Here is a 10,677-nt window from a genome sequence, read left to right as displayed (position 1 = left end):
AGGGTGCACAGTGATCTGAGAGGAGACCTGGTGTGCTGGGGGGAATGCTCTGCTGTGCACTGTCCCATTCAGACTGTCACCAGGTCCTGAGTAATTTGTGTGGGATATCGTTGGGGGGGAGGCAGGGTTAAAGCAGCCATCACTCCTGCACATCATCTGCTCTCTTGGCGGTACAGGCCGTACCCGTCTCTTGGCAGCGGGACGCGGTTTGGGCCTCCTCGGCCGCCGTCGCCCCCTCTACTGTGAGAGCTCAGCCGCTGCTATGGCGGCCGCCATATCCCGACCAATGTCGGCGGGGACGAGGAGAGCGACAGCCAATGAGAGGAGGGCGGGAAGGCGGGTGGAGAGCGGCAGCCAATGAGAGGAGGGCGGGGAGGTGGGAGGAGGGCGACAGCCAATGAGAGGAGGGCGGGAAGGCGGGAGGAGAGCGGCAGCCAATGAGAGGAGGGCGGGAGGAGGGCGGCAGCCAATGAGAGGAGGGCGGGAAGGCGGGAGGCGAGCGGCGCGATGTGGCGGCGGCCATGAAGCGGCTGCGGCGCGGGGCGGCCCCGGAGCCGGGCTGCCTGCAGGCATGGGCCGCACAGTGCGAGGCCTTGGCCGGGCGATGGCGGGTGAGACACTCCCCTCATCCCCCTCTCCGTCCCCACGGCTGCCTCGCGCGGCCCTCGGGAACCTGGGTCCAGCCGTGAGGCTGGCGGCTGAGCGTGTCCATTGCAGGAGGCGCGGGGCTCGGCGTGCGGAGGAGAGGTGGCGCGGCAGCTGCGAGGGGCGTTCGGGGAACTGCTGCTGAGGATGCAGGGTGAGTGAGTGAGTGAGTGAGAGAGAGAGAGTGCCGGCCGTGCTAACACTGCACACCCGGAGCATTCCTCGGGATTCCCGTTGCTTGGTGCAGGCTGAATGCCCCGTACTTGCTAGACCATAATGAGCAACTTGCAAAACAATATGCATGAAATCTGAGGAAAACATCCTTGCACCTGGTAACATGCAAAAATAAGTATTCTGTTATAGAATCATAGAATCATCAAGGTAGGAAAAGACCTCTAAGATCACCTAGTCCTAGTGTCATCCCATCCCCACCATGCCCACGTCCCTCAGTGCCACATCCACACGGTTGGGTTGGTTCTGCAGCGGAGGGCAGCCGCCAAAGAGAGCAGCGCTCGCCCTTCCCCTTCCCGGAGCCCTGGCAGGGCGCTGAGCTACTCCAGTTCTTCTTGTGAAACAGAACTAAGAGAAAATAAGGCTGTTCACGCACCAGGCAAAGTTGAAATGGAAATTTTAGAATTGGTACTCGCTGATTCCTTTTGCTAAGCTCTAATGTATTGCTTCTTACATTAATATACCCTATTGCTAAGCAAACTAGCCTGTTTCAGTTATTCCTGATCACTGCAGGAGAACTGCACTAGGTGACCTTTCAGGGCCCCTTCCAACTCTTATTCCTTGCTGCAAGTGGGCTACAGAGAGAACCTGATGAGAGAGAAATGCTCTTAGGAGGAAGAGCAAGTAGGTTGTGCTGTGGAGGCACCTGGGAAGAGACAGTGCAGGAGATCTGTTCAAGATATTAGATCACCACTGGAAGAGGGCAGGTTTTTGGTGATCTTTTGGAAGTGCTGTAAGATCTCTGGCCTGGAATGCTGCAGTGTCCGGATACCAGAGCAGCAGATGACTAAGTCATTGCTGGCACCTGGAGAGGGAGGTGGCATCTGCTGTCACCCTAGTTTGTGCAGTCCTCAAGTTGTAGATTCACCATAACAACAAAATATTTGACAAGAAACTTCAGCTGTCAGAAAGCATGGGTGTTCGTAGGGCTTTCTTCAAGCCGTGAAAAAGAAGATCAGTGTCTCATTGGGTTTGTTTACAGGCTTGCCACCTGCCCTCCCCACAATGCCTCTGGAGCTTACTGTCCTCTACAACTCCCTGCTGTTTGTCCTGGGAACGTCTGACTGTGCCATCAAAGGAGAAGCAGAAGGAATACGCCATGGGCTCCTCAGGGGTAAGGAAGACTGGCTCTGCCAGGAATGAAGTAGGTAAAGCTGCATGTGGCTGTGGATAATGTGCAGCTGTATGGCTGTCTTGCCTGCAGTGAAAGGGAAAAGCTTAAGGGGACTGATAGTTTTCACTCCAGAAGATGCTAATCCTCTAGCAAAGTTACAGTGATATTAGCTAATTACTGTTTTTATGATGGTATGGTGGGTTCAAGGAAAACTTAGCAAAAAATGCTGCAAGTTGGAGAGAAATCTGCAGTGTTAGCATGTTTGCTCTTGGACAAATGATCACAAGAGAGCTCTGTAAAGCTGGATCCATAGTTCTGAACTGTGTAGTGTCTCTTTTGTGTGAAGCCATTAGCTGCACTGTCAGAGTCTGCTTCCAGTGCTGCTTTTGTAGCCTGGCAAGCCTTGATAAGTCCATTCCATCCCTCACTGCCAAGGAGACCATGCTCGTATCAGCCTTTCTCTCCCTATTTGGAAGGTGTCTGTTACAGAGTACTGACCTGTTGTCTCATGGCTGCTTTCTGGTGCGTTATTTTTGGATAAGTGTTAATTTCTGACTTTTTTCCAGTTTTGGAGGCTTGTGGAACCTGTGGGCAGGACCTTAGCACAGAAGAGCTGTGGCAGAAGGTGCTGCAGGAAGTAACTGTTGAGGAACTACAGTCACCTTTGCACCGGCTGGCGGCCTTGCAGGCAGCGTGGTGGTTGGCAGCCAGCTGCCTGCAGAGCATCACTGACCTCTTCCGGCTCCTAAGCAGATCTGAGGTATCTGAGAATGGATGCATGTGGAGCAACTCCTGCACTGCTGTGTGCCAGAGCGTTTGCCTGTTGTGCCACCCCTACAGCTCTGAAGTGTGAATTAGCCATCTCCTCTTAGTCTTAAAGATTTCTTAAGCAGGTTGCCCCTTGCCTCCTGCAATTCTTGTAGCCTGCTTCACTCTGCAGCTGGCACTTGAAGCTTTTTTGAGCGAGTCACGTCATTTGCAGCCTAGGCAGTTGTGGGTGGGCATTAGCCAGTTTGTGTGCTTTGCCTCAAAGGGAAGTGTCTGACTTGTTTGCTGCTGCCAGGAGCCCCATTTAGCCTGGGCTTGTATTTCACTTTCTTGCTGTCACTGTGAGTTTCTAAGTCATCAGTGTGTGCTGTACCTATATTTGTGCAGACCAAAATAAATACCTGCCAGTTTGCTAAGGGATCCAGAGCTGACACAAATATTGTGTTTGTCATAAAGCCTACTCTGCATGTTTCCATAGCATTTGCAGATCTGAAACAGTCTTTCCCAGTCATTGTGAGAAATCCTCTCCTTAGCATCCGAGTTTACTCAGAACAGCCCCAAATGTGTTAATGGATCCTGGAGAATCCTGGACCTGGAGGCACCAGGCAGGTAATGAGGGCTGCTGGTAGACTTGCAGTTTCTACAGAGGAAGCTGTCAGTAACAAGGCAGAGCTCTTCTTGCTGATAAGGAGGGGCAAATGCCTTCAGACAGCACTCAGACCTGCTTTGCTGGGAGTCCCTCTGGCTAGACCTCATGCTGATGTGGAGAGTTGCTGCCCAGGGACAGGCAGGAATCACTGTGAGTGGTCTGTAGTTAAAGGGAGGGGATGGAAGGACCTTGCTCCCCCACACAGAACATTGGGGATGGTTTAGTAGGTGTTCTGTTTCCCAGTGCCCTGGCGTCTGTTTTGCCTATTTCTCCTCAGCATTCCCTGCCTTCTCTCCTCTGCATGTTCACAGGATCCAGGGAGAACTCCCTGCAGTGGAGAGAAGAATGAGCTCCTCGCCCTTCTCAAGGCATGGAGAGCACCTGCTGAGGAAGCCTCCATTTCCCTTGTACAGAGCACTGAGGAGTTGAAGGAGACCCTGTGCACTGCAGCTGCCTTCTTGCAAGGTTTGTGAGAAGGAGGTGGCCACCCCTGCCACTCCCTTCCCTGCTCAGTTGTCCCTCCTCCCACTCACCCACTGCTGTTTTTTTGGTTGCTCTTCCTAAGCATGCCAGTCATTGGGCTTTTCTCTTCTTTTGGAAGAGAGCCTGGACTCAGTCTTTAGGCCTAAGCACTGCTATTCAATATCCAAAGTATTTCTCTGATTTTTCTCACAGCTAAGCCTCTCTCCCTTCAGCCTGTCTTGTGTGTTAGCTTGGTGTGTGGGATCCACAGAGACCTTTGTATAAAATGGAAGGCTTGCAGGGAGGCTTTCTTTTGTTTGTCTTTTTGCAAGTATATTATTCCTTCTGGATTACAGTGCTGTGGGAGATGTGCAAAGCTATTGTGCAATCTTGTTGTCTGGTATTGCAGCAGATAATTATTTAATTTTGTAGGGCAGAATTTTAGAATGGTTTAGGTTGGAAGGAACCCTAAAGATGATCTACTTCCAACCTCCCAGCTGTAGGCCGGGACACCTTCCACCAGGTTGTCTGTAGCTCTACCCACATGGCCTTGAACACTCCAGGGCTTCTCTGAGCAACCTGTTCCTGTGCCTCACTGTTGTCTGAGTAAAGAATTTCCTCCTAATGTCTAATTTACATCTACCATGCTTTAGTTTAAAGCCATTAATACTTTGCCTATCACTATAATCTGGGATAAGTGCCCTTTTTCATCTTTCCTGAAGGCCCCCTTTGGGTACTGGAAGGCCACAGTGAGCCTTCTCCAGGCTGAATTATCCCAGCTCTGTCTGTCTTCACTGTAGGAGAGGTGCTTCAGCTCTCTGATTATCCTTGTGGGTCCTCTGAGCCTTTTCCAACAGGTCTGCATCCTTGTGCTGGATGCCTCAGACCTGGATGCAGTACTGCATATGGTGTCTCACAAGGGCAGAGCACGAAGAGACTTCCCTTGCCCTGCTGGCCACTCCTGTTTTGGTGCACAGCTGGGCCCATGGGATTGCTTCCTTTGTGGGAGGCTGTGGGAGCAGCCTCTCTGCATATGCATGCTTGAGGGAAAGGCTGAATGAGAAGGGTAGCTGCAGAGTTGTGATACTGGATCTGTCCTAGGGTTGCAAGAGCTGGAGGCAGGGAACCTCTCCACTACCCTTTGCCTTCTCCAGGAGGCTGCAGGAGGATTCTGCTCCAAGAGGGTCCTGGCCCTGATCTACGTCTGCCTCGGCTGTTGTGCTCAGAGAATGGTAATGGCCAAGCCTCACCTCCCCTCTGTTGGGGAGAAAGGGAAAGCAGCCCAGAGCAGGCTGGGGAAGCACAGGCTAATGTGCATGCTGCCTCTGCGTGGTCCTAGTCTGCTAAAAGATGACAAGGTTTCAAGCAGAATTTTCCCTTGTTGCTCCAGCCTCCTTGGCAGCCTCAAAATACAGGCAAGGCTTTTCTCTGAATATAAAAGATTGATATGGAAAATTTAGCTCAGAAAAAATGGTTCCAGGGAGGGAGTCTGAAGTGCTATGGACCACTGATATGAGTGTGCTGCCTAGCAGGGATGGGATGAGTGCTGTGAGGGAGCGTGGCAGTGCAGAGAGGTGTTTGGTGAGTTGGTGGGCTAACTTGTGTGAGTGTACTGCGTTTGCTTAGAGGAGAAGCATTGCTTCTCATTGGAGAAGCAAAGCAGGATTGTAAAGATGTCCGTAAGGTGTCCTTGCAGCATATGCCACTTCCCACCTCCCTAGTGCAAGCCCCAGACAGCACTTCAGCACCTGAAGCGGGCCCTCCAGGTAGACTTCCAGTGCCATTCTGCCCTGTTGCACACAGCAGCAGTGTACCAGGAGCTGGGGGAGACAGATGCGGAGCTGCAGGCCCTGTCTCTCCTCTATGAGGTATGTCTGTTTCCTGTAGTTCTGCTGGCTATTTTTTCTGTCTCGCAGAGCCTGCATGGACCTTCAAGCATGCTTTTGCTTTCCAAAGGGTTCTCTAAAGTAGAAATCCAGTACCTTCAGCAACTGCTTCTCTGGATTCATCAGTGAGCAAGAAGGAGCCCAGCTTGGTCAGGAGTTTCTGCTTCAGCACCCAGCTGCTGGATGTAACAAGATCTCTGGTTCACATTTTCAATGGCTTGGAAAAAGAGGCTATTTTCTAGTGTCAGAGGGTGTCAGTCTCTTAATTGTCTAGTAAAGATGCCTTAGAAGGCAGGTTGTGGCTGTGAGGTGTTCATTAGTCAGTCGTAGCAACCTTGATCTGCCTAGGAGGAGTGGGTCACAGCCATAAACACTGAACTGGCTCTTCAGCTGTCTGAAATGCATCACATGTGGAGAGCAGTCTCCTATTACTCATGGCCCAAGATCTGGTCTAACCAGGTCTGTGGTTGCAACGGGTAATGCTGTTTCAGACAGCTCAGAGCACCTTGGACTCAAAAGCTGGGGCATAGTGTTCTCTGGGTGAGTGGTATTATATATCTCCTGATGCTGTGTGAAGTGTATGAATCTGCCTGTCTCTCTGTGATCTTGGCTTGCTTTTCCTTTTCCTGAAGGTGGCTGTGATATAGTGAGTGACAACATTCTGTGTATGGGATGCATTACTTCTCCTTTTTGGGTACATCTGCAAATGCCAGAAATAAGCAGTGATTGCAGCTGCTTGGGACTTGGCCGGGGTTGTGCTGTTAATATATTTTGTTCCTGTTTTGCAGGCTCTGGAAAGAAACCCTCCATCAGCTACTTCCTCTTGTCCATACTTCCTAATTCGAGTAGAACTCCTTGTCAATGCACCAATATTAGTTTCTCTCCTCCGCCATCGCCAACCCTCTGAAGTGAAGTACCTGTTGGCACAAAGGTGTCTCCAGGATGGGAGGTAACAACTGCTTCTAGACTGCTTGCAACATGCTATTTCTTTAGGATCTGTAGTGGTCTTTTTTCCTTCTTGTTTGTGTTCCTGGAAGTCATTCGGTCCAGTACTGCTGTTGTATCTCTGCTAAAGTTGTAGGTATTGAGTAGCAAGTACAGTGCAGGGAGCACCTGCAGGCTGACAGTTCAGGTTAAGCCTGGCTGCTGGCACTTCTTGGGCTCACCTTGCTCTTTCCAACACTTGTCCTGCTTCTGCAGGGTGGCTGATGCAGTGGAACATTACCTGGATTTTCTGGCTCTGCTTCAGGAGGGGCTACAGCAACAGGCAGGTATTTTGGTGACTTGGTAGATGAGACCTTGGCCCAGACTCCACAGCTTGACTCCAGTCTCCAGTGTCCAATGTGAGATATGGAGGAAACTGACTGGGGTTTGGTAACTCTGGCCTGTCTGTCTTTGGATTCACACAAGAGACTGCTTGCCACTGCTGTCTGAAGAAACAGCTTCCTCTTGTAGGGGGCAGCTGTTGGCCTGGTTTTGGATACCCTTTGCTTTAGGAGTATGGCCTTGTCTTGACAGCTGAGCTGTTGTTGCGTGACACTTTCTGCTTTCTGAAGCAGGCTCCAATGGCTGTGGGCATGGGTCTAAGCTTTGCTGGGCAGCAGCTCTGGGTTCCCAATAAGTATGGTCCTTTTGCTTGGCTGTGTCTTAGCACTGCCATCACTTTTGCTCACCAGGTACCCCTAGATGGTGACTCACTTCTTCCTAGGATCCCTGAGGTGTTCCTGGAAGCAGCATCTGCCTTGGAGCAGGGTGGAAGACATCAAGATTCATTAGCAGTGTGTGATGAGGTCATCAGCAGGACAACTAACCTGATCCCACAGATAGTACAAATTGAGGAGAAGCTGGAACGGCCAGAGTGCGCATCACTGGAGGCTGGGCTGGCTGGTGGGCTGCCATCACAAAAGAGAGAGAGTCTGTGCTGCCTCATGTGGAGAGCAGCTGCGTACCTCCACCAGGGCTGGGTGTGGACCAAGCTGGGCAAGGGCAAGGAGGCCCTAATGCAGTTCAGCAGGTAACAGTGTTGTGCTTTGAGAAGCAGCCTATCTAGCAGGCTGTGGTGCCTGGTGTGAGCAGAGCACAGATCAGCATGGGGGCTGGTGTGACAGCTTACAGCTGACTTTCTAGCCCAGGCATGGCACTGAAGTTCCTCCATTCTGCCACTTTGCAGGTGCCTCAATGAGCTCTTGCGATTTCAGCCTTGTGGGCGTGGTGTTGAACCAGCAGGTAGGCACTGAGTGGGTCCTGTGTCTGACTCTGCATCCGCATGCTTGGCAGTGGCATGTAAAAGGCAAAGGTTGCATCTCCTGTGCCACCTTTGGCAGGAAGTATTTGTTGCAGTGTGCTGAGCTCTGTGCCGCACTGAAGGGACTGGCTGGTTTTGTTGGAGCAGGATTTGGCCTTGGCTCTGCTTTCTTCTTTCTTAGATAGGTGACGGTTAAACAGATTGTGAACTGGGAAGCTTCTCGGTACTGGATTTCAGGGAAAAGATTTGTATGAGTTTTGCAGATGAGCAGGCAAAGGCTAAGCTACTGCCACAGTTACTATTACACAGCAGGCATGTAACATACCAAGCTCTTGGTGTTTTTTGGTCTTACCCTCTGGTGTTTCCTGGCCTTTCCCAGCCTGGCGGCAGTCCTGGCTCTGCCACTGTGCGTGCAGCGAGGGATCTGGAAGATGAGCAGCCCAAGCAGATCTCACCTGTCTTTACCATTAACTTTTGTCTTTCTATGACAGAGAGTCTCCTGCCAGAAGTGAAGGTTCTCCAGAAGATCAGGTTGCTTTCTCTGATTGGGCGAGGTATGCAGTTTTTGGAGCAGGAAAGGCACAAGGAAGCCTTGCTCGATTTCCAGCATGGCTTGCAGATCTCGCCAGGTAAGAGGTTCATTTTCATGAGGAACAGAGAACTTTCACTTTTTTTTTCCTGTATTGCTTTAATAACTTCAACAGAAAGATGTCATTATTTAGGTCATGCTTACTCAAATGTCAAGGGCTACTGGCACATTACATATCTGAGGTGCTCCTCTGAAGCTTGGTGAGCTCACTACTAGCTATTGCTTGATGAATGCATCAGAACCCTGATCATGACTACTGCCCTGAGGCAGCCTGAAAGTTTTCAGTTCTTCACATTCCCAGTACAGTCAGCTTCCTTCCAGAGAAGGGCTGCTTCATCCAGGAAAGGTACCTCTCTACAACTGGCAGCCCAGAGGATGAGTGTGGAGGCCTTTCAGAGTGAAGGGTGCCAAGCAGCATGCTCTGAATGCACTGGGGTAACCTCTGCAAACCTCTGCTGAGATACTGTAGGGGTCTGAGTCTTAGCAGGATCTGCCAAAACTGGTGGTCCCAGTCCTGACCAAGGTTCCCTCCCAGCCAGTGCCATGCACTGGGGCTGCAAATGTGTTTGCAAGGAAAACCTCAACCCATGTCCAAACAGAGGAGTGGCTGGCTGTGCAGCAGGACTGATGCCATCTGTCTTGGCTTCCATCCTGGCTACCAGCCCCAAGGTTAATTAGAGCCTGTGACATAGACAGCAAAGTCTCCTCCCCTGTTATACCAGCTGTCCTCGTGTTGAGCTCCTGCATCTGGTAGCTAAGCTTCTCTTGCAACACTGCAGCAGTACAGGGGGCCTGCTTTTTCTCTGCTAAAGTCTGAATCCAGCACTGTGTCTTGTAGATGACCCAACTGCTGCCTTCTACCTGGTGCAAGTCCTGTGGAAACTGAACCGAAAACAAGAGGCTTCTGATTACTGGCAGAAGTACTCGGAGAGCCCTGCTGTGGAAGACAGGCAGCAGGAAAGGCAAGGAAGATGTGTAGTGGGGCACATGGGATGTTAAGAGGTCACACGAGCTCTGGTAGTGCAGCCTACATTCTAAACTCTGTGAACAATTTAACTCAGCTCCTCCCAGCCTGCACCTGCAGCTTAAATGAATCATATAGAATCATCGAGTGGCCTGGGTTGAAAAGGACCTCAAAGATCATTTAGTTTCAGCCCCCTGCTGTGTGCAGGGTCACCAACCACCAGACCAGGCTGCCCAGAGCCACATCCAGCCTGGCCTTGAATGCCTGCAGGGATGGGGCGTCCACAGCCTCCTCAGGCAACTTGTTCTAGTGCATCCCCACCCTCTATATGAAAAACTTCCTCCTAATATCTTACCTAAATCTCCACTATCTTAGTTTAAAACCTGAGGAGCTTTGCCCCTATGTGTGCTCTGAGATGCTCTACAAAGGAGCAGACACTGAGCTAAAGCCTAGATTTGTGATGGCTCTTTCCTCTTTCAGGCCCTTCCCTTTGTACCTGGACTCATGTCTGAAGCAGGCAGCCCTCCCACAGGACGGATCTCTTGTTAGGTGCATACAGGATTACCTCAGGACCACAAGGCAGGACTCCGCAGTGTAGCCCCATCAGTGTGCTCATCACCACCTGGTGAAGTTCTGCCGCACCGGGGTGGCACGAGATCCCTATGGGCTCCTCCAAGACTCTAAGCAGCGTTTGGATGAAGGTGGATTCCCAAGAGACTGAAACAGAACAGACTTCCTTTTCTAAGGAGAGCCTCAGATCTATTTAGTTCATGTATATATATATATATCCTGGGACTGTGTGAGATCAGGAGTGGAGATAGCCTTGTTGTATTGAAGTTAATATCGGCTGTGCTGCTGTACCGTGCTGAGGTGCTCTGTGCTCCCTGCTGCAAGGAGCTGATGCTAAAGGTGGGTGTTACAAAATAAAGGGCTGTCAGCTGCCCTGTCCTACACGTGCTCTGTGTGTTTGCTCTGTTATTCAGTCGCTGCAGTTTGGAGCCCCACAACTGTTGTTTCAAGGCTCAGCTCCTAAAAGGAAGAAACGAGCAGGAGCCACTATCACCACCAGCAGGAATAGGCTTCAACACTTAAGCCTTGTTCTGGGAGGGAATGGGAAGCCGAAT

At 51.1% G+C, this 10,677-nt stretch overlaps 1 protein-coding gene across 2 annotated transcripts; it reads left to right on the top strand.

The window, feature by feature from the left end:
* The first annotated feature begins 494 nt into the window (after positions 1–494).
* Positions 495–10,509, top strand: FANCG (FA complementation group G). 2 transcript variants are annotated; one of them, XM_015848323.1, is made up of 14 exons: positions 495–611; positions 718–799; positions 1,859–1,990; positions 2,557–2,750; positions 3,719–3,872; positions 4,971–5,101; positions 5,591–5,737; positions 6,544–6,704; positions 6,956–7,022; positions 7,432–7,769; positions 7,926–7,981; positions 8,492–8,629; positions 9,428–9,551; positions 10,034–10,509. In XM_015848323.1, exons 1-14 carry the CDS (start codon positions 522–524, stop codon positions 10,149–10,151), a joined length of 1,932 nt encoding a protein of 643 aa, XP_015703809.1. In that variant the 5' UTR covers positions 495–521; the 3' UTR covers positions 10,152–10,509. The 2 variants fall into 2 exon arrangements, with proteins under 2 accessions (XP_015703809.1, XP_015703810.1); XM_015848324.1 differs by lacking the exon at positions 5,591–5,737.
* Positions 10,510–10,677: the final 168 nt, after the last annotated feature.

This window comes from Coturnix japonica, chromosome Z (genome assembly GCF_001577835.2).
Source record: "Coturnix japonica isolate 7356 chromosome Z, Coturnix japonica 2.1, whole genome shotgun sequence".
Taxonomy (NCBI): Eukaryota; Metazoa; Chordata; class Aves; order Galliformes; family Phasianidae; genus Coturnix; species Coturnix japonica.
This window is presented reverse-complemented; position numbering and strand designations above follow the sequence as displayed.